This window comes from Schistocerca cancellata, chromosome 2 (assembly GCF_023864275.1).
Source record: "Schistocerca cancellata isolate TAMUIC-IGC-003103 chromosome 2, iqSchCanc2.1, whole genome shotgun sequence".
Lineage (NCBI taxonomy): Eukaryota > Metazoa > Arthropoda > Insecta > Orthoptera > Acrididae > Schistocerca > Schistocerca cancellata.
Window position 1 is genome coordinate 931,239,873 of NC_064627.1, and position 24,781 is coordinate 931,264,653.

The 24,781-nt window shown below is 40.5% G+C and overlaps 1 protein-coding gene across 5 annotated transcripts in view; it reads right to left on the reverse strand.

Moving 5' to 3' along the window:
• LOC126162890 (regulator of chromosome condensation) overlaps positions 1–24,781 on the reverse strand; it is a 117,382-nt gene that overhangs the window by 85,059 nt on the left and 7,542 nt on the right. For 4 of the 5 annotated variants that reach the window (XM_049919690.1, XM_049919691.1, XM_049919692.1 and 1 more), the window contains exon 2: positions 22,930–23,064. In XM_049919690.1, the coding sequence (XP_049775647.1) occupies positions 22,930–23,020 (91 nt within the window). In that variant the 5' untranslated portion in view covers positions 23,021–23,064. Of the gene's footprint in view, positions 1–22,929; positions 23,065–24,452; positions 24,479–24,781 lie in introns of those variants that run through there. The other variant, XM_049919694.1, reaches the window with a different exon arrangement.

A 24,781-nucleotide genomic window follows, 5' to 3' on the forward strand; every position in this document is an offset into this window, starting at 1 on the left:
CACTGAAAGCAGAGGAGAATTACAGTTTAATGTAAAATTTGCTCTCCCTCAGGAAATGCATAAATGCAACACTTTGGCAGTAGCTGTCTCATCAGCCACAAGTATTTGAGATAGTGAGATAGGCAAGCTGAGAGCGTGCTGCAGATCAGCCAGCAGGGTGCACTCAAGAAGAACATGTGTTGTTGTCAGTAGACTACAGTGAGGAGGATCCTCTCAATACAGAAGGAACTCATAGATGAGTCGCATGTGGCTGATGTACAGTCAGCACAATACAATGGCATCTTTCCAAGAGGCCTGGAAAGTTGTATGGCACACCTTAGTGGACACTTTAATCACTCTCAGCTTATTTTGGGTTATAGCAGCCTGCCATCCCAATTCCCAGAGCCTCAAAATACTGTGTTGGAGTTGGCACTTAGTATTCCGATGTCAAGTTGATCTTCTGTAGTTGCATCTTTAGCTAGATGGTCAGAGAGTTCATTTCCTGGAATGTCTATGTTGCTCAGTGTCCTGATGAAGGTCACTGTCTTTCCAGAGCTGTAGAGGTCAACCAGTGGGTCCTGAATGTTGGCAACCATAGATTTTTGGGATAGCACAGGGATATGCCTTTTAAGCAACTCATGGAATTGCTAAAGATTAGGAAGTTCACCATGGCCAGGGGTTGGACACACCACAAAGCCTTAGATATGGCAACCAACTCTGCAATGTATACACTACAGGCACTCAGCAGAGGTACTTCTCATGTCTCCTTGCATGTGCAAAAGTGAAACCAACCCAGTCATTGACTTTTGATCAGTCCATATAGATGCATACCGAATTAGAATAATTGTGAAGGATCAGACAAAACAGCTGTTGGAAAGATAAGATCAGCATCCTTCTTGGGGGCACAAAAGAGCTCCATCCATGTCAAAGGGCAGGGTACAGATGTCAAGTCAGATCTTAACTGGTCTATCCAGTTTTTCACAATGCGCAAAGTATCTGACTCTTGCTGTGGAAGAGAGTTGAGTGACATGGGTGAGTAGCCACCTGACAGATTGTGACTGCTTAATTGGCCAGAAGCCACTGTCATCTAACCCACAGTGGTGGGACACCAGTTTCTGCCAAGAGGTTGTCAATAGGACTCACACAGAAGGCGACTGCTGCCAACTGCACGCCAGTGTGGTGAACAGGGTCCAGCAGGCTCAGTGGGAATGGTCTGCCAACCCATTGGCAACACATCCATAGTCCAAGCAGCATAAAACTACCACTTTGTAGAATCTTAGAACTATGTGGTATGGCCCAACGAGGAGTTGCTAAGAAAACAAAGAGCATTTAGCTTCTTCTGCAAGTTGCCTTGAGCTGGATGGCATGGGGCGGCCAAGGTAGCTTGCTGACAAATAAAATACCTAAGAATTGTAAAGTTCCAATGACTTCAAGTAACTGGTCACCATGATAAATTTCTGGGTGCAGGTGCCAGTGCAGAGTTGGCAAAAATGCAAAACTTACGATTTTCTGGGAAAAACTGATAGCCGTGATACAGGACCCGATCATGTACTATCCAAATATCCCCTTGCAGTAGGCACTTAGTGGTGTGTACTGATGCAGAAGCACAGTACAGGCAAAGATCACCCACATAAAGTGACAGACACTGTGGGGCCTAATGCATTTACAATACCATTGATGGTGATAGAGAACTGCGTTATGCTCATAACCAATCTCTGAGGGACTCTAGTTTCCTTTATAAACTGGTTGCTGAGAGTCAAACATATCCAGACCCCAAAAAATCGGAGAGAGAGGAAATTCTGGATAAAAATGGGTAAATTGTCCCAGAAACCCCACTCATGTCGAGTGGAAAGGATGTGATGTTGCCAGGTAGTATCGTATGCCTTCTGTACATCAAAGAACACAGCTATCAGATGTTGGGGATGTGCAAAATCATTGTGTTCTGCAGATTCCATATGAACCAGATGATCTGTGGTGGACCAGAAAGTGCGAAAGCTAATTTGGAATCGTCAATATGTGCCCTCCAGCTTCAAGCTACTATTAAAGACAGTGGCTGAATATTTGTTCCAATAGTTTACACAGCTCATTCATCAGAGATTGGCCAGTAGTTAGTTAAAGTATGTGGGTCCTTTCCCAGTTCCAGGACAGGAATAATATCTCCTTACCACTGAGAGGAAAATTCCCCTTCTCGCAGCAATGGATCAGTGGGTATGCGCGAGTTACAGTTAGGGGTGCTTGTGGGAGTGAGAGGCAAGCTGCATGCTAAAAAAAAAGTGTGAATGTGTTTGCACATCAAAATTTTTGGAAATATTTTTAAGATGCCGAGCAAGGTAGAATGAGGGCACTGGTATCCCACTTGTCAGTCAGTCATTTGAACAGCACATTCCCCTTTTTGTGCTCTGATCAGAGAGCTTTTTTCTGCTGGTTAAAAAATATTTCTTTTCTGCAAAATATGCATCCTTCTTACTAATTTCTGAATATCTCTGATAAAATTTAAAGTTAGAGAAAGGATTGTTTGAAGGGATAATTACTTTTCAAATGTAAGGATTTAGTACTGCACCAAACTGATTTTTCTGAAGACTCAAACATTGTGAGTAGCTCAGCAATCCATTTGTTGAATGGCGTTTGTTGCGAATGAACTGCAAACATGAGCAGTAGCTCCAGTGATGACCAACTGTTATTTACAATCTCTTTGAGGAAAATTAATATGATGTCCTATTAATAGTAAACTCTTAAGGCTATGGTGAATTTCAGAATCTTCTGTAAAAACTGAGGTTTGGTGAAGGCCATTTCTTCTGTTGCTTTTGTGTGTCTTGTCAACAAACTGGGCCTCTGATAATTTTTTTAAACAATCCTCCAGAATGATATTATATTATTATTAGGAACATGTCTTTTATCTGCTTTGGGCTAGATATACAACTGTTTGCTCTAAGTTAATCCAAAGATGATACTACAGTGGAACCTTGCTTAACAAGCACCTCCCATAAAGTGCAATTCACAAACATGCTGTAAAAAAAATTGACTCATTTAACTAGCAATGTTTCGCATAATGAGTGATGACAATATAATCTGACGTCACCAGCTGTTTGCTTGCAGCAGGGGAAACTTTCCATAATATGAGCACCTTTCATTGTTGGCAGTGGTATCTGAACAATGTCTTTAGTATGTACTGCAGACTGGGTTTAATGTTCTTTCTGCTACCATCTTAGCACAGTTTATGATCACACATTTTTCTTAACTTGAATTCACACAGTGTTTTTTTGTGTGGAAATTTTAATAACCTTCGTAGAAATGTCCCCAAAGATAAAACCACATGAAGACAACCATAAGTGAGAGCAAGTAACCTTAGAAATGAAATGTAAAATCACTGAAAATCATGAATGTGGTGTGAGCATTGCTGATTTAGAATGCACATGCAATTGGTCTACATCAACTATTTGCACTATCCTCAAGAACAAAGACAACATTATGGAGACAGATGCTTCAAACAGAGTGACAAAGAGTATCTAAACAACAGTATCATCTTCTGAATGAAGTCAAAAGGTTGCTTCTTATATGGATAAATGAAAATAAATTGCAAGGCGACACTTAACGAGAACATCATTTGCGAGAAGGCAAGAATGATTTTTTGCCAACCTCATTAAGACGACGCCAAGATCCTCATCGGCCGAAGAAGTGTTTAAGGGAAGCCTTGGGTGGTTCAAGAAGTTTAAGAGAAGAACCGGCATCCATAGTGTTGTGAGGCATGGCGAAGCAGCCAGCTCCAACACAGAGGCAGCAGAGATCATCATCAGAAACTTCAAAATGCTCGTAGTGACGAGACGGGTCTATTCTGGAAAAAGATGCTGAAGCGTACGTTTATAACAGCAGAGGAGAAAGCATTGCCCAGTCTCAAGCCAATGAAAGACTGTCTCACACTGCTATTCTGTACCAATACAAGTGGCGACTTGAAAACTAAACCACTGCTTGTTTACCATTCAGAAACTCCATGAGCCTTTAAGAAGTGTAAAGACCAGAAGAGCATGTTAAATGTGATGTGGAGATCCAACAACAAGGCTTGGGTGACGTGTGATCTTCTTTGTGACTGGATCAATGAAGTGTTTGGTCCTTTGATGAAAAAATATAAGCTCAAGATGGATCTGCCACTCCACGCCTCGCTTGTTGTGGACAAAGCTGCTGCCCATTCTCCAGGCCTTCAACACCATCTCTTTGAAGAATTTCAGTTCATCAAGATCCAATTTCTGCCTCCCAACACCACTCAGTTACTCCAGCTTATGGGCCAGCAGATTACTTCTAACTTTAAGAAGCTATGCACCGAAGCCCTCTTCGAGCATTGTTTGAATTGACTGAAGCTACCATCTCACTCTCATATAGTTTTGGAAATATCACTTCAACATTGTTGCCTGTGTCAAGATGATCAAAAAGGCATGGGAAGAGGGCTATCAAGAGAACACTCTCTTCTGCTAGGAAGATGCTCTAGCCAGAGTGCATTGTCAAATGTGATTTTGAGGCATTTGAATCAGTACCTGTGGAGCCTATAGTCAACGAGATTGTGTCTTTTGACAAGAGTATTGGACTAGAAATGGATAACAATTATATTGATCTTGTGGAAGGTGACAGCCAAGAAATGACCACCGAAGAGCTTATGGGGTTGCAGTGTGTTTCACAGCAGACGTTGTGGAGAGGAGTTCTTCATTCTTCATAGGAGGGCGGGGGAGGGGTAATAGCAAAGCAACAATTTTCTGGCACAATAAGAGAAATGCCGAAAGCATGGGAATTGGTTGCATCATACATTGAAAATCATCACCCCAATAAAGCAGCAGCTAGCCGTGCTGCAAATTCATTTGACAATAATGCTGTGTCGCACTTTTGCCAAGTGTTGAAGCATCAACAGAAATAAATGACTATAGATAGCTTCCTAGTAAAAAAGAATTAGTTATGTGTTGTGAACAATAAAGCACATAAAACTGTATGTATAATTTTCTTTGAATAAATGGCATGAGTATTATAAATCTTTTAGTACCTTTTCTGGATGAAACACATTATCGTATTTTACAATAATTTATATGGGATGAATTGTTTTCCTTAACAAGTGTATCACACAATGAGTATGATTCCGAAACAAATTATGCTCGCTATGCAAGATTCCACTGTACATCAATTATACTGTATTTTACACAAAAATATTTATGTGGTAGTATATATTATATAAAACGTGCATTTACTTCAAATGATTCAGACTAGTGCCAATTTCCTTCTACAGTGCCAACTTTTTCAACACTTTTAACATTAAACTGTCCATTTGCATGAATGGACACAGGCAGACAGTGTTTGTTGGTAATGAGGATCACCCTGTGGCTAAACATGCCTTGGTGCACGGCCAGCACACCTTGGCACAGTGTTACATCGTCCGGGTTATCTGGATACTTCCCACTAACACAAACCTGTCAGAACTCCGGAGATGGGAGCTTGCCCTTCAGCATATCCTCTCTTCTCGCTATCCGCCAGGCCTCAATCTCCGCTAATTTCTAATTTCAATTTGCCGCCGCTCATACCTCACCTGTCTTTCAACATCATCTTTGCCTCTGTACTTCCGCCTCGACTGACATCTCTGCCCAAACTCTTTGCCTTTACAAATGTCTGCTTGTGTCTGTGTATATGCGGATGGATATGTGTGTATGTGCGAGTGTATACCTGTCCTTTTTTCCCCCTAAGGTAAGTCTTTCCGCTCCCGGGACTGGAATGACTCCTTGCCCTCTCCCTTAAAACCCACATCCTTTCGTCTTTCCCTCTTTCCTGATGAGGCAACAGTTTGTTGCGAAAGCTTGAATTTTGTGTGTATGTTTGTGTGTCTATCGACCTGCCAGCGCTTTTGATTGGTAAGTCTCATCATCTTTCTTTTTAGATATATTTTTTCCACGTGGAATGTTTCCCTCTATTATATATATATATGCTTATAATAGAATAATAGAAGGAAACATTCCACGTAGGAAAAATATACCTAAAAACAAAGATGATGTGACTTACCAAATGAAAGTGCTGGCAGGTCGACAGACACACAAACAAACACAAACATACACACAAAATTCAAGCTTTCGCAACAAACTGTTGCCTCATCAGGAAAGAGGGAAGGAGAGGGAAAGACGAAAGGATGTAGGTTTTAAGGGAGAGGGTAAGGAGTTATTCCAGTCCCGGGAGCGGAAAGACTTACCTTAGGGGGAAAAAAGGACGGGTATACACTCGCACACACATATCCATCCTGTGTCTGTATATGTGTGGATGGATATGTGTGTGTGTGTGTGTGTGTGTGTGTGTGTGTGTGTGTGTGTGTGTACCCATCCTTTTTTCCCCCTAAGGTAAGTCTTTCCGCTCCCGGGACTGGAATAACTCCTTACCCTCTCCCTTAAAATCCACATCCTTTCGTCTTTCCCTCTCCTTCCCTCTTTTCTGATGAGGCAACAGTTTGTTGCGAAAGCTTGAATTTTGTGTGTATGTTTGTGTTCGTTTGTGTGTCTGTCGACCTGCCAGCACTTTCATTTGGTAAGTCACATCATCTTTGTTTTTAGGTGTATATAACATTTCTGCGAAGAGACATTTCCACCAGTGAAGACAACCACTGCTGGACACTGTTTTCATGTCACCATTGCTGTCCTCCAAAATCAAGCTTCAAGTTCAAGAACAAATGGCAGTCAGAAGGTGAGAAATTGGGGCTGTTACAGTGGGTAATTGAACTGTTCCCAACCGAATTGTTGAATAAGGTTTTGAGTGACACCACCAGAATGGGGATGTGCACTGTCATGAAGCAACAATGCCACGACTGAATAGGCCTTGCCATACCTGATCTTGCAGCATTAAGTCACCACGGACTGGTTTTGAAAGTAATTGTTACAGCTTCAGTTGTTAGTTCGTGGTTGGTGTACAGTTTTCTGTTTATACAAAATAATTCACAAGAGCCAAAATTCTTATAACCTACATTTTCAATGAAAATTACGTACTGGTGCTTGCAGGTGAAGTTTAGTCCTACCACTAGACCACCAGCCACACCACATTCTTTTGTTGTGTATTAAAATGAAGAATTCTGACCTCCCACATCTGAATTATGGCTTAATTTCTAATGACTCAGAATGCATTGTCATCTCATGATGCAGTCACACACTAATAAAACTCACTGAAGTTCAAGTAACATGGTTTAAGCAATTGCTTTTTGCAGTTTTTTTTATCCTCTGAGCCAGGAAAGAAATAGTTTACAACTTTACTAATGAAAATGCAGTTTATGTTCATTAAAATCACTTTCATGCAGTTGTTTCCATTTCAGGTAACTTATTATTTTAATAATATATCTGGTATATAGTACAGTACAGAAATTAGAAACTCCCCATTCAATTCTGCCATGAACTGAGGCACACCTAGCTAGCTCTCCCAACTTACACAATATCCAGGACCATTCCTGTGCCACTCACATTCCCAACTCCTTGCCACATGGATCACATCCTTGTGAAAGACTAGAGGTGGAAGAAATACCCGAGGCACAAGACCCCTCTTATCTGCCCACTTAGCACAACCTACCTACAGGCTTATTCTGCCCTATCAGAAGCAGAGCCACCTGTGAAAGCAACCATTCCACATACCAGCTCTGCTGCAATTAATACTGAGTATTTTATGTGGGCATGACCACCAACCAACTACCCAAGTGAAAGAATGGCCACAGCTAAACTGTGGCTAAGAGCAGAGTTGACTACCCAGTGGCAGAGCACATTGCTGAGTAAAATAGGTCCAATTTCAATGGCTATATCCCCACCCACAGCTTTTCTGAACCATGCAGATTTGAGTTATCCTTGTGACATATCCTTTGTTCACATATAATCCTACTGGTCTCTAATTCTGTTGATGCCCTACAGCTACACCTTCTTCACCAAGTCTCTCCTTCCTCCCGTTGTTCTGTCCCCTTGCAACCTAATCACTGACAAACACCAGTTCTGGTGCACGTCACTCCTGTCCCGTGCACCATTTTTCTCGCATGCCTACATTGTGTACCTGCTGCCGTCTGCCGAGGTGTCGTCCACTCTTCCCCATCCCTCCATTCTGCTCCCCACCCTTTTTCCCACTCTGCCCATTCCACCTGACAACCTGTCTCTCGCCCATATACCTGTCGAAATGCATTCCCAGACTGCATTCATCCGGTGCAATGTAGATGTACAGCAGAGAGAGAGAGAGAGAGAGAGAGAGAGAGAGAGAGAGAGAGAGAGAGAGAGATATGGGGGGGGGGGGCAATTTTTTTTATAGCTGCCGAAAGAAAGATCTCATGTTTGATACTGTTGTTGAAAAGAAGAGGAAAAGAAATCACCTTATTATATACTTCCATGTGAAACCACGATGACTGTGCAGACTCAGAAGGAAATTCAGCTATAGTCAATCGTGCTAGAGCGAAGAACAGGAGGGGGCTTTTTATGACAAGCTAGATGGAGTATACAATGAATATTCAAGAGGAGACAGTAAGATAAATTTTGGCGATGTAAATGCTAAAAACAAGAAAAGATGCATTATCAGTCTTGCACTGGAAAATAGAGTCTACGTGATAACTCAAATGACAATGGGATCAGATTTATACATTTTGCTTCCCCAAGAAATGGGTAAGCATTGTTAGCTGCAACAGGCAGAAGACTTGCTCTGGTGGTGCTGCACATTTTTGATATTTTTCGACACTGCAAGTGCAAAATTCGTGTGCCAATTTGAAAATGTAGATTCACATATTTTACTGTTTGCATCGTTTCTGCATAATCCTTTACTAACTGCATCAATACCCGTTTGTATTATGATACATTGTGAAATTTCGAACATTTGAGTGTGCTGTGATAAATTCTTACTGTCATCATGAATTGTAGGCTTAAACGTGTTTGTGCTCTTTTATGATTTTTGAGAACCGTAGGCCTATCCTGGTTCAAAATAATCACACTCTAATTTCATTATATAATTACATGAGAAACAGGTGATTTCTGAGAATTTCTAGCTGCTTACAAAACTATATTTTCATAAGTTACCACTATGAGTGTTTTGGATATGTAACATATTTCATAGTAAATCAACATTTGAGAGTCATAGCTACCACCAAAGAATAGATCCATCCCTTACATTGTACATCAGTGGAAATAAATGTGCACTTTTGAGAACTTTCGGAAATTACCATTGCCCTGTGCATAATCTAATTTGTCGCAAATCAGCCTTTGTGATTTAGTAACTGTTGCGTATATTATAACCGACATGTTGTGTTACATTTAGCTTTCCCCTAAAGAGTAGTGGCCACATATATTATCAACATCCATCTAAATCAACTTTGTTTCCAAGTTTGCTAACATCTAGAATTAACCTCAAAAAGTTCTAGGAAACCACTAATTTTTACCGTAAGTTTTTCTGTTGGCTTAACAGAAATCTCACTTTGTGTATATGAAAATACTTATACGAAATTAGTAACTTTTAAGCTCAACATATTAAGAGATAATCAGCAAGCTTACTTAAAGTTATTTGTCCACTGTCCTGTAATACATTGCACCACCCAAAATGCTGTTATCTAATATGGGATGAGTTGATTAATGTTCATAAGCAGCTGGAAATTGCCCTGACTAATGTCAAATGATTGGCAGCTGCTGCAATTCGTTTTGTTGGAAGAGTTCCTGAGAATCATGTACCTGCGGCACCAGCACCAGAGGTATCTAAAGTACTATCCTCTCCTGTGGATCCTGTCTCTCTGTAGAAAGTACGGGATACATCATTACTCGTCCAACAGAATGCAAGTGGTGTTTCAATGGTAGGACTAGGCGTCTTGTACAGGATGGAAGGGAACCAGAGAGCACTCAGGGAGTTACACTGAGCCCCCTAACAAACAAGTTTGAGGTGCTGTCTTTCACTGAAATGAGCCCGTCGGACTCACTTCACCTATTTTGGGGAATCTGCTTCATCCGGTATCAAGAGGTGGCAAACTTAGAAGAGGTCTGAAGGTCTATTAATCATTGGCAGTTCAAATGTGTGGCACATAATTGCGTCCCACAGGGATATAGCAGCAAGGGGCAGGAAACGTCACCAGATGTATTCAGCGTATATGCCTGTGGGCCTCAGTCAACATGTTGAAGAGGTTATTTTGGCAGCCTTTGGGAACAGGGTGCAAGCAACTGCCTATCATGATACACGTTGGAACAAATGGTGCCTATCATCTGGGCTCCAAGGTCATACTTGAATCACTCCAGCAACTGGCAGAGAAGATTGAGAAGACCAGCCTTGCACAAGGAGTTTCAACTAAATTCACAATTTCCAGCACTGTCCCCATAACAGATCTTAGCCCCTTGGTTCCTAGTCAAATGGAAAGACTTCAAAGGTTCTGTGACAAACTAGGCAGCAACTTTGACAATTTGCTCCATAGGGTTTGAGAACCATAGGATCCAACTAATTGGGTCAGGTTCGCACTACACATTGAAGGCTGCTACTCAGGTAGCTGAATGTATGTGAGGGATTTTAGATAATGTGACTCTCCAGCCAATCCAAATAATGATAGCTGTAGGAAACCCAGAAGTACCAGTGAGACATTGACAGAAATGCATCTCACAGGTGAGAGTACTAAAATCCTAATGGTTAAATACCCAAGCATTTGCAACATAGTGCCAGAATTTGATTTGAAGTGCTCCTGAAAAGCAGTGAAGCTCACCTAAGACTAGGAACAGAAAGCTTGTTCAAACATGAAATTGATAGCAGAGAGATTTTTGGGGAAAATTTAAGTGTATATCGAAAGGATGGACTAATAGGAAATGGAGGCGGCATGTTTTTGCAGTAGACAACAAACTCAAATCCACTGACAGAAACTGAAGCTGTATGTGACACTGGGCAAGACTCATATCATGGGTGGGCATAAAATGGTTCAAATGGCTCTGAGCACTATGGGACTTAACATCTGAGGTCATCATCAGTCCCCTAGAACTTAGAACTACTTAAACCTAACTAACCTAAGGACATCACACACATCCATGCCCAAAGCAGGATTCGAACCTGCGACCGTAGCGGTCGCGCAGTTCCAGATTGTAGTGCCTAGAACCGCTCGGCCATAAAATGGTAATAGAATTCTATCACCCATGTTTTTCTCCTGATGTAACTGAAAACTTCAGAGAAAACCTAATTTCACTTGTACATAAATTCCCCAGTCATACTGTAATCATTGGTGGAGACTTTAATAACTAAAGTTTTGTTAGTGGTGGGCATGATAAGTCACCAATGCCTTGTCTGATAGCTACCCAGAAAAGATAGTTCGAAGCCCCACTTATGATGGAAATATCTTGGATCTAATGGCAACAAACAGACCTGACCTCTTTGGGGATGCCCACACAAACTGGTACCAGTGATCATGATGCAGTTGCGGCAACAATGATTACCAAAGTGCAAAGGACAACAAAAACAACCAGAAAGATACATATGTCCAGTAAAAATCAGTAGTGTCATCTTATCTCAATGAGGAACATTAAACTTTCAGCACCAGGCAGGAGCATGTGGAGGAACTGCCACTCAAGTTTAACAGAATAGTTGACTGGATAGATACGTATCCAAAACAGTCCACAATGGGAGGTTTACAGTCGCTGTAAAGAAACTTTTAAAGAAACAGACTACTGCATAATGCAAATAAAAACCAACCATGTGGTTAAAAATATGTTGTTGTTGTGTTGTTGTGGTCTTCAGTCCTGAGACTGGTTTGATGCAGCTCTCCATGCTACTCTATCCTGTGCAAGCTTCTTCATCTCCCAGTACCTACTGCAACCTACATCCTTCTGAATCTGCTTATTGTATTCATCTCTTGGTCTCCCCCTATGATTTTTACCCTCCACGCTGCCCTCCAATACTAAATTGGTGATCCCTTGATGCCTCAGAACATGTCCTACCAACCGATCCCTTCTAGTCAAGTCGTGCCACATACTCCTTTTTTCCCCAATCCTATTCAATACCTCCTCATTAGTTGTGTGATCTACCCATCTAATCTTCAGCATTCTTCTGTAGCACCACATTGTGAAAGCTTCTATTCTCTTCTTGTCCAAACTATTTATCGCCCATGTTTCACTTCCATACATGGCTACACTCCATACAAATACTTTCAGAAACGACTTCCTCACACTTAAATCTATACTCGATGTTATCAAATTTCTCTTTTTCAGAAATGCTTTCTTTGCCATTGATTTTGCTCCCCAAATAGTGAAACTCCTTTACTACTTTAAGTGTCTCATTTCCTAATCTAATTCCCTCAGCATCACCCGACTTAATCTGACTACATTCCATTATCCTCGTTTTACTTTTGTTGATGTTCACCTTATATTCTCCCTTCAAGACATCATCCATTCCGTTCAACTGCTCTTCCAAGTCCTTTGCTGTCTCTGACAGAATTACAATGTCATCGGCGAACCTCAAAGTTTTTATTTCTTCTCCATGGATTTTAATACCTACTCCAAATTTTTCTTTTGTTTCCTTTACTGCTTGCTCAATATACAGATTGAATAACATCGGGGATAGGCTACAACCCTGTCTCACTCCCTTCCCAACCACTGCTTCCCTTCATACCCTTCGACTCTTATAACTGCCATCTGGTTTCTGTACAAACTGTAAATAGCCTTTCGCTCCCTGTATTTTACCCCTGCCACCTTCAGAATTTGAAAGAGAGTATTCCAGTCAACATTGTCAAAAGCTTTCTCTAAGTCTACAAATGCTAGAAACGTAGGTTTGCCTTTCCTTAATCTTTCTTCTACAATAAGTCGTAAGGTCAGTATTGCCTCACGTGTTCCAGTATTTCTACCGAATCCAAACTGATCTTCCCCGAGGTCGGCTTCTACTAGTTTTTCCATTCGTCTGTAAAGAATTCGTGTTAGTACTTTGCAGCTGTGGCTTATTAAACTGATTGTTCGGTAATTTTCACATCTGTCAACACCTGCTTTCTTTGGGATTGGAATTATTATATTCTTCTTGAAGTCTGAGGGTATTTCGCCTGTTTCATACATCTTGCTCACCAGATGGTAGAGTTTTGTCAGGACTGGCTCTCCCAAGGCCGTCAGTAGTTCCAATGGAATGTTGTCTACTCCGGGGGCCTTGTTTCGACTCAGGTCTTTCAGTGCTCTGTCAAACTCTTCACGCAGTATCGTATCTCCCATTTCATCTTCATCTACATCCTCTTCCATTTCCATAATATTGTCCTCAAGTGCATCGCCCTTGTATAGACCCTCTATATACTCCTTCCACCTTTCTGCTTTCCCTTCTTTGCTTAGAACTGGGTTTCCATCTGAGCTCTTGATGTTCATACAAGTGGTTCTCTTTTCTCCAAAGGTCTCTTTAATTTTCCTGTAGGCAGTATCCATCTTACCCCCAGTGAGATAAGCCTCTACATCCTTACATTTGTCCTCTAGCGATCCCTGCTTAGCCATTTTGCACTTCCTGTCAATCTCATTTTTGAGACGTTTGTATTCCTTTTTGCCTGCTTCATTTACTGCATTTTTATATTTTCTCCTTTCATCAATTAAATTCAATATTTCTTCTGTTACCCAAGGATTTCTACTAGCCCTCGTCTTTTTACCTACTTGATCCTCTGCTGCCTTCACTACTTCATCCCTCAGAGCTACCCATTCTTCTTCTACTGTATTTCTTTCCCCCATTCCTGTCAATTTTTCCCTTATGCTCTCCCTGAAACTCTCTACAACCTCTGGTTCTTTCAGTTTATCCAGGTCCCATCTCCTTAAATTCCCACCTTTTTGCAGTTTCTTTAGTTTTAATCTACAGGTCATAACCAATAGATTGTGGTCAGAGTCCACATCTGCCCCTGGAAATGTCTTACAATTTAAAACCTAGTTCCTAAATCTCTGTCTTACCTTTACATAATCTATCTGATACCTTCTAGTATCTCCAGGATTCTTCCATGTATACAACCTTCTTTTATGATTCTTGAACCAAGTGTTAGCTATGATTAAGTTATGCTCTGTGCTACCAGACGGCTTCCTCTTTCATTTCTTAGCCCCAATCCATATTCACCTACTATGTTTCCTTCTCTCCCTTTTCCTACACTCTAATTCCAGTCACCCGTGACTATTAAATTTTCGTCTCCCTTCACTATCTGAATAATTTCTTTTATTTCATCATACATTTCTTCAATTTCTTCGCCATCTGCAGAGCTAGTTGGCATATAAACTTGTACTACTGTAGTAGGTGTGGGCTTCGTATCTATCTTGGCCACAATAATGCGTTCACTATGCTGTTTGTAGTAGCTTACCCGCATTCCTATTTTCCTATTCATTATTAAACCTACTCCTGCATTACCCCTATTTGACTTTGTGTTTATAACCCTATAGTCACCTGACCAGAAGTCTTGTTCCTCCTGCCACCGAAATTCACTAATTCCCACTATATCTAACTTTAACCTATACATTTCCCTTTTTAAATTTTCTAACCTACCTGCCCGATTAAGGGATATGACATTCCACGCTCCGATCCGTAGAACACCAGTTTTCTTTCTCCTGATAACGACATCCTCTTGAGTAGTCCCCACCCGGAGATCCGAATGGGGGACTATTTTACCTCCGGAATATTTTACCCAAGAGGACGCCATCATCATTTAATCATACAGTAAAGCTGCATGCCCTCGGGAAAAATTACGGCCGTAGTTTCCCCTTGCTTTCAGCGGTTCGCAGTACCAGCACAGCAAGGCCGTTTTGGTTATTGTTACAAGGCCAGATCAGTCAATCATCCCCACCAACTGCAAGGTCCATGGTTCATGGGGTAAGGGGTTAAAGATAGGGAGATGCTAAATGAAACCACATTTGGCTGTCAAGAGAGCAACACATGAAGGCTTCAGTGACTATCATAGCAGAATATTGTCAAACGATCTTCCAGAAAACCCAAAGAAATTTGTGTCATACACAAACGCAATTAGTGGCACCAAAGTTAGTGTCCAGTCCCTAGCAAACTAAATTGAGGGTAGCAAAGCAAAAGCTGAAATGCTTAACTCCATTTTCAAATGCTCCTTTGCAAAGGGAAACCCAAGAGAATTGCCACAATTTAAACCTCATAGCACTGAAAAGGTGAATGAAAAAAATATTAGTGTCAGTGGTGTAGAGAAACAGCTGAAATCGTTAAAATTTAACGAAGTTCCAGGGCCTGATGGAATCCCTATTACATTCTATACTAAAATTATTAGTCTGATGCAAATCCCTTTAACAAAAAACCATGCCTAGTTCTTGGAAGAAAGCACAGGTCACACTAGTCTGCAAGAAGGTTAGTAAAGTGATCCACAAAACTGCTGTCCATTATACTTGACGTAGATTTGTTGTAGAATCATAGAACATATTCAGAGCTCCAACATAATAAAGTATCTTGAAAGAATGACCGTCTCAGTGCCAACCAGCGTGGTTTTCGAAAACATCAATCATGTGAAACCCACTTGCACTTTTGTCACATGACATACTGAAAGCTTTGATCAAGGCAGCCAGGGAGATGCAATATTTCTTGATTTCTGAAAAGCATTTGACTCAGCACCGCACCTACGCTTATTGTCAAAAGAACAATCATACGGGGTTCGAGTGAAATTCGTGACGAGATTGAGGATTTTTTTGGTAGGGAGGACACAGCATGTGATCTTGAATGGGAGTCATCGTCAGATGTAGAAGTAACTTTGTGTGTGCTCCAGGGAAGTGGTTTAGGACCCCTGCCAGTCATAATGTATATTAATGATCTTGCAGATGATATTAACAGTAAAATCAGGCTTTTTCCAGATGACGCAGTTATTACAATCAAGTACTTTCTGAAAGAAGCTGCATAAATATTCAGTCAGTTCTTGATAAGATTTCAGAGTGGCGCAGAGATTGGCAACTTGCTTTAAATGTTCATAAGAGTAAGATTGTGCACTTCACAAAATGAAAAAAATGTAGTATCCTATGACTATAATGCCAATGACTCTGTTGGAATTGGCCAACTCATACAAATACCTGGGTGTAACACTTTGTAGGGATGTGAAATAAAACGATCACGGTAGAATACTGAGGCACTGCAATCAGTCAACAAAGGAGATTCTTCCAAATCACTCTTGTGAGCCATTCTAGAATAATGCTTAAATGTGTGGGATCCATACCAAATAAGACTAACAGAGGATACTGAATATATACAGAGAAGGCCAGAACAAATCGTCACAAGTTTGTTTGACTTGTGGGAAAGAGTTACAGAGACACTGAAGAAACTGAAAAAATGGTTCAAATGGCTCTGAGCACTACGGGACTCAACATCTTAGGTCATAAGTCCCCTAGAACTTAGAACTACTTAAACCTAACTAACCTAAGGACATCACACACACCCATGCCCGAGGCAGGATTCGAACCTGCGACCGTAGCAGTCCCGCGGTTGAAGAAACTGAACTGAAAGACTTTTGAAGATAGATCGAAGCTATCCTAAGAATGTCTATTAACACAGTTTTAAGAATCTGCTTTAAATAATGACTCCAGGAATAGAGTAACCCCCTAAGTATCACTCACCATGGGATCATGAGGACAAGATTAGAATAATTACAGCACACACAGAGGCATTTAAACAATCATTCCTCCAACACTCCATATGTGAATGGAAGGGAAAGAAATCCCAACAACTGGTACAATGGAACATACCCTCTCCCATGCACTTCATAGTGGTTTGCAGGGTACAGGCACAAATGTAGATGTAGAAATATGGTAGCGGGTAGTGTAACTTTTAACCACAGACATATGAAAAAATGATGTGGAAATCTCCAGTTGGAAATACTTTTCATCAAATTGTTCATCTCCTAATAGATGCACGACGTGTGTCCAACCTAGTAAATGTTAGAAGCTATAGAGGTGTTAATGTTGACTTTGACCATTGCCTTGTAATAGCAATGATCAGAAGTTGAATGTTTGATGCAAGGAAGGTTCACAGATTTCACACAAGAAAATGCCAGACTGAAAAGGTCAAGGAGCTGAAACAGCTCAAAGATTTTGTGACCTATTCAAGAAAGGCCTGGCACATTTTCCTGACAATGAGAGTATTGAGAAAATACGAAGGAACCTGAAAGACATCCTTACAGAAGCCACTACCAAAGGTTTAGGAAGAGTAAATCAGACCATACACAATGGCTGGTTTAGTGAAGTATACATTTAACAGCAATCAAAAATTAAGCCTGAAATAGAGAATGCAACAGGTAAATCATATCTGAAGATCTGTAGACAATTACAGAACAGCAAGAAGAGAAAGAAGGAGGCACACAAAAACAAAGGCGGCAGGGAGTGGAGGGAGGTCGCATGAAATGAAAGAACTGGAGAAATGGAACAGCTGAAAGGATGAATAAGATGAGAGCTTTTTATCAACACTTAAAAGAACAGGCAAATGGATTTCCAGTCTATGACAAATTTATTTAGATATACAGATGCCTAAATTTTGAGCAGAGGTGAAGCAACGTGTTAAGGTGGACTCAACACTTTGACGAATTGCTAAATGACGATTTTGCTAAGAACCAAAGATGCCCTCTGTAAATACAGGGAACTCAGAAACAGAGGAACCAAAACTAACTGCTGAGGAAATGGAGGTAGCCATCAAGAAGCTGAAGAATAATAAGGCTCCAGGAATGGATCTAGTTCAAGAGAACTCAATAAAAATACAGAAAAGGAACTTAGCAAGCAGTTCCAAAAGCTTGTAATTACAACTTGGACAGATGGAGGTATCCGTGATGACTGGAGGACAGGTATCTTATGTCCAGTACACAAATAAGGTGACATCATGGTGTGCTTTAACTATGAGAGAACTTGCCTATTACCTACAGCATATAAAGTATTCTCCAATATCCTCTTTAATAGGCTTGCACACTGTACTGAAAATTCTGTCGGTGACTATCAATGTGGATTTCGTCAAGGAAGATCTACTGATGATCAGATCTTCACAATGGAGCAAATAGTAGAAAAATTTAAGAAATTGGGATTGATACACCACCTCTTCATAGATTTCAGATCAACCTGCATCAGTACTGACAGAAGTGAACTGTATATAGCAATGGAAGAGTTGCAGATATCTATTAAATTGAGAGCCTTACACTAGTACGGAAAACACCTGCACTCAAGTTAAAACACAGACTATGCTATCAAGTGCTGTTACAACAAAAACTGAAGTAATGCAGGGAGATATTGTCTGTCCTATTTAACACAGACTTGGAAAAGATAATAAAAAATGTGGGCATCAATATAATGGGGACTATTCCATACAAATCATTTCAAGTACTGCCACATGCAGATGATACTGATGCTACTGCAAGAAGAAGGTTTGTCTTGAAAGGGCCACTAGAAAGATTAAGCTATATGTTAATGAATGGAAATCTAAGTATATGCCTGTAATTAAAAAAGATTATCTTAATGAGCCTCCATCCACAGAAATTGGTTTACACAAGATTGGTTTCATGTGTAGTTTCACTTGCCTTGAATCAGAAGTAGACTGTAAGAACAATGCCAGGTCTTAAAGTCAGAAAAAAATATTGTCTGCTAACAAGTGCTAATATGGGCCCAAGAAACGTCTGAAATCTAAATGCTGTTCAGTAAAACTAAAGTTATGATGTATAAATTTCACTTAAATGCTTTCAAATGTCTTTACCACAATTTTATTGCTCCAATAAACTTCACACATTTCGACATTATGTCATTCTCAAAGGCAAATTCTTAATATCATTATTAAGAGTAAGTAAAAACTCATCGAAATTAATACATGTTATCTGGTCAATATTTATTTATGATAAGCAGGCATAAACTGCTTATTCGAATCATAAAATTGTGGTCAAAACATTTCAGAGTGTTTAAGTGCATCCAATGCCAACTTTGTCTCACAGTGCTTTTATGGAAATTGTAACTATGAAGTTTTAGTGGGGCCAGTGGTAACAGAAGATTTCAAGATATGGATATAAACAAAATTTGATTAAAAGCAACATGACATACTTGAAAGAAAGAGCCTCAGAGAAATTCTTGGTCTAGTGAAAGAAAATGGTATCTGAAGGAGGAGATTCAACTACAAATTATGCAGGCTACATAATGGAACCAGACATTGTAAGCTACATTAATATTAACAGGCTGGACTGGACAGAACATATACTGAGAGCAAACAACAGAATGATTAAGAAAATATTCAGTGAGTGCCACAAGGAATGAGGAGGGAGGTGGGGGGAAGGTGTCAGAGAGGACATAAGAAAACTTGGCATTCAGAATCTGAGGACCTCAGTACTAAACATAGACAAATAAAATAATCTTCCATGTAAGGCCAAGGCTCGCAAGGGGCTGTTGAGTCAATGATGATGATTAATATGAGAAGGCTAGATTGCTAATCACCACAGAGGAGTCACTGAGTTGTACACAGGTACAATGAATAGGCTGCTAACCATTTGAGTTTTCCAAAATGTAACAACCAGAGAGAGGCCACGTGTGTGCAAGCTGTGGCAGTGTGAATGAGTGTGCTTGTGTGTGTGTGTGTGTGTGTGTGTGTGTGTGTGTGTGTGTGTGTGTGTGTGTGTGTGATTTCCAAAGAAGAATTTCATTGGAAAGCTTAAATGTTTTGCAGTTTTTTGATTGTTTCTGCCTGCAACTAAACCTTCCAACTTAACCTTGACTTTAGGCTACATGGCTGAGGCAGCTATCACTACAAGTTTCATTACCGAAAAATAGTGCTGACTGATGACACTGCTAGAACAGCAGTACTGCCAACTTCACCACATCCTGAAAGTGCATGTCTACCGAAGTAAACACTAGCGTTAATTTATATGAAACCGATCATACTGCTAAAAACAGCAATCAAGGGCTCCAGTGTGATAGTGGTTCCCCTCAGAATCATTGTTATTGTGACAGACTAATCTACAGCTTAGCCTAAGGTCTCTTCACTCCATATAGGACACATTTTTCACTACAACTAAAACTACAATGTAATTTTTGAAAAGAGAACAGATCTCTTATGTAAAAACAGATCTCTGATGTACATTTTAATATGTATGATGATTATACATTGCACATTAACTACAACAAATACAAGGGGAGGGGACACGACATAACCCTTTCAAAAATTACATACACAAATACTAACAATGTAGGAAAAGACAGATTGCTACTTACTGTAAAGAAGACACATCAAGTTGCTGACAGGCACAATTAAAAGACACTTGCATAAAGCTTTCAGCCACAGACTTCATCAGTAAAACAAACAAACAAACACACACACACACACACACACACACACACACACACACACACACACAATCTCCAGCATCTTGTGCCAGAATACAACTATCACATGGGATGAAAGCAGCAATATGGAGGGGTGGGGAAGAGGAAGGGATAGTACAGTACAAGTGGGGGGGAGAGAAGAATGCTGTCTGGTGGAGTGTGCAGGGAGTAGACCACCAACAGGCACAGCGTCAAGAAGTTGTGGGGCAGGGGAGTGGGGAAAAAAAGGAGAGGAGTAGGGAAAGATGGGCAAATGCGTTGGCAGAGGGCTGCAAATAAACAGGGTGGAGATGAGAATGGGGAGGAGATGATAGGACAGAGGGGGGTTGGAAACTGTTGGGTGGAGGGTGTGCAGACAGTATGTTACTGTAGGTTGAGGCCAGTATAATTACAGGAGCGGAGAATGTGTTGTAAGGCTAACTCTCATAATCACAGTTCAAAAAGCTGGTGGTGGAGATCCAGATAGCTTGGGTAGTGAAGGAGCCACTGAAACCAAGTCTGTTATGCTCATCTGCATGTTGTACCACAGGGTGGTCTACTTTGCTCTTGGGTACAGTTTGGCGGAGGCCATTCATCCTATTGGACAGCTGGTTGGTAGTCATACCGATATAAAAAGCTGTGCAATGATTGCAGCAGACCTGGTAAATGACATGGCTGCTTTCACAAGTGGCCCTGCTCCTGATGGAGTAAAATAAACCTGTAACTGGAATGGGAAGTGCTGGTTGTGTGGATTGGGCAGGTCTCTAATGTGGGTCTTCCACAGGTATATGATCTTTGTGTCGAGGGGTTGGGACTGGCATAGGGATGGACTAGGATGATGTGGAGGTTGGGTGGCTGACAGAACGCCATTTTAGGAGGGGTGGGAAGAATCTTGGATAGGATGTTCCTCATCGCAGGGCATGACGATAGGTAATCAAAGCCCTAGCGAAGGATGTGGTTCAGTTGTTCCAGTCTGAGGTGGTACTGGGTGAAGATGGGGACACTCCTTTGTGGTTGGTTCTAGGGGATGGTGGGAGGATTGGGGGTGTGAGGGGAAATGGCACGGGAATCTGTTTGCGGACTAGGTTCAGGGGATAGTGCCTGTCTGTGAAGGTGTTGGTGAGACCCTCAGCATACTGAACAAGGGAATTCTTGTCACTGCAGATACACTGTCCTTGGGTGGCCAGGCTGTATGGGAGGGATTTTTGGTGTGAAAGGGGTGATAGCTGTCAAAATGCAGCTACTGTTGGTGGGTTTAATGTGGGCAGAGGTGCGGATAGAGCCATCAGAGGAGGCTGGTCAACATCTGGGAGGCTGATCAACATCTGGGAAGGTGGCACGCTGGGTTGAGGAGGACCATGTGAAGGAGATGAAAGAGAAGATGTTGCGGTTATGAAGGAATGAAGACATGGTAACTTGGCTGTGAGTCCAGGTCATGATGATATCATCAATGAACCTGAACCAGACTAGGGTTTTGGTGTTATGGGAGGCTAGGAAGGTCTCTTATAGATGGCCTATAAAAAGCTTGGCATAGCAGGATGCCATGCAAGTGCCCATGGCTGTGCCGCATATTTGTTTACACACCTTTCCTTCAAATGAGAAGCAGTTATGTATTAGGATAAAGAGAGTAAAATGTATGAGGAACAAGGTAGTGGGTTTGGAGTCTGACGGATGTTGAGAAAAGAAGTGTTCAGCAGCAGTAAGACCATGGGCATGAGGGATGTTGGTGTATAGGGAGGTGGCATCAACTATGAAAAGTAGTGAACCAGGAGGTAAAAGAGGGGGGATGGTGAAGAGTTGGTGAAGGAAGTGACTGATGTCTTTGCTGTGGGAAGCTAAATTATGGGCAATTTATTGGAGAGGTTGGTCAATGAAGGCCGAAATTCTTTCAGTGGGGGCGCAATAACCAGCTGCAGTGGGGCATCCAGGATTGTCGGGTTTGTGCATTTTGGGGATCATGTAGGTGGGTATTTCCATGGTTTGATACATGAATACTATGTATTATATAAAGATATCTACATCCACATCCGAGGGAATTTTCAGTTCTATACAACTGGCTGGCTCTGGCAATGAGTGACTGGAGTTAAAAGTTTGAGAGGGATCCAAAACTGGATGCATGGACTGATCCAAATGATCTCAGGAAAAACTGCTTTAAAATTTTATCTTCAGTTAACAAAACTTTTCAACCAGACCCTTGTAATATAATTCCATACAGATGTTTTTCTTAATATCTGACACTGTGGATCCTTGACTAACCTTTCTACTCTTGGTATCTTTGTCCCATCTAAAAAGCTACAAATTTGAGAACTTTTCATCAATACTCATGGTATTTTGATTATGTAATAGAAAATAGTTTCTAGACTAACTATAAAGACTTAGATCTCAGGTGGAGTAAATAAGATTAGGTGCTGTGTAGAAATCAGATTTTTAAAATATGCATTTTTTACATGCAAACACAACCATAAAACAACAACTTTACATTTATTTTCCATACAATAAAGGCAACTATGTATATTTCAACATAATCATATCACAGGAAGAAGAACAGATTTTAAAATAAATTTCTCTTTACAACATCACACTTTAACTTCAAAAGAAAAATGTTCATTTTATGCTGCTCCTTAATAGAGAGCTGTTTCAAAGGGGAGGGATTTGGGGGGGGGGGGGGGGGAGGCATGGTAGAAAGGAAAGATAAAAACTGGAAATAAGTTTCGCTACTTACAGCGTGACTTCCTTGAAGTTTTAGTGGGAAGGCCAGCAGTAATAATCCTGGCTGTGCTTTTCCGTTTTGTTGCAGTTTTTCTGACAGGCATGTTGGTCCCCTCCGTTTTAACGTAAGAGTGAAAAATAAAACCACCTGTAAAATTAAGAACAAAAGCAAATCAATTAATTTGTTTCAGTGATTAACAAACTTTTAATATTGTTTTGAATTTCAAGATTCAACTCTACTATAAACAAGCAGAAGTGTAATTTCTCAAACACAATGGATCATTTTTAATATTTGATGACTTCTACACAAGGATCTGCAATACTACAAACATGTCAAACTACACAGAGCTAGACAGTATCGAAAACATGAATGACAATGGACAGTGTCTTGAATAATTGTGCTTTACATGCACTCTGTGCTGCTAATATCTATTTCAAAACTGATCTGCATACAAAATGTATAAAAACTAACTTACTAGGGCACTAGCAACAGTTTATGCTACACTTTCCATCAGATGTGGTTTATGCACACATCATAGTGCAAAACTCTTCGCTCAACAAACTAAGAATGCTGCAAGATTAGAAACAACAGCTAAGTCATCATCATTGAAGGTATCTCTTAGTGATAATTCTCTACAGAAGAGAAACAATGAAGAAACAGTGTAAACAACATCTCAGTCATCTTTGAAGAAATCTCTTAGCAATAATTCTCCATAGAACTGGAAGATGGAAGGAACAGTATTTCGGGATTTCATTCTATTTTGTGTGAATATAGTAAATCCATTCCACACTGGGGACTTTGGGCACAAGTATACAGGCATGAGTTGTGTGACTGGATCATGCATCAGAAGATGGGAAACAATTAAAGACCTGCGAATGAGGCCACCATTTATGGAAGAGGAACTCAACATAACCCACGAAGCACAGAGTGGCATACTAATCCTTCTCCTGGTATCTGAACTAGACAATCCTCTTCTGATTAACTTTGCCTTGTTCTTAAAGCTGTCCTGAAGCTGGGACAATACACATGATGTGATAACCTACATACACAGATAATAGGAGTTGTGTGTGTCACTTTTTCTGTAAGAGATTTTAATGAATGCTTGGAGGGAGTCACAAAATATGAGAAATGCAGAAATGGTAATGGGGTACAAAGAAAAAGCAGACTAGTCAACTGATACTTTTGTAAAGAAGTATCACTGGAATTTTGTAAACAGGTATTTCATAAAACCACAACGAATTATGGTTGGTTGTGAATGCTGTTCATGGCCTGTCACTCACAGATGAGGCAGGAACTGAAACGGAAGGCAGCGAATCAGATGTAGAGAGGCTTAACTTAACCTTCAAATGTCTTTCTACAAAGGAAAACAGAGAACTATTCCCCAATTTAATACCTGTACCACTGGGTCAATCCAAATGAAGTGGTCAAATAAAAAATTAAGTTGGTTGCTTGACCATTTTTAAATATTTTAATTTTTTTATATGTGATTACCCTATATTAGAGAAGCTGAAAACAGTTTTTAAAATTTTTTTTACCTTTCACCTTTAGTGAATGGCAGCCATTTTCCTTTGTAATCGCGCGACCATGTTTCAGTTTAGAGACGTTAGCAAAAATATGAATATCTCTTCACTGGGTTAAGTTGCAACATTGCAATTGACAAGATTGTTTTTAGAAAAGTGTCCTCTACAACACTGTCTATTACACAAAACACCCTAAAATCAAAAATAACCAGTCAAAATGACCTCCAAAATTTGGTATCCAAATTTTCAAAATCCACTTTTTAGGCCCAAAAATAAAAAACAAGGAGTGATTTATAACAGTCTATTTTTTTCCCTGTGGTTAGATATCGTACACTACTGGCCTC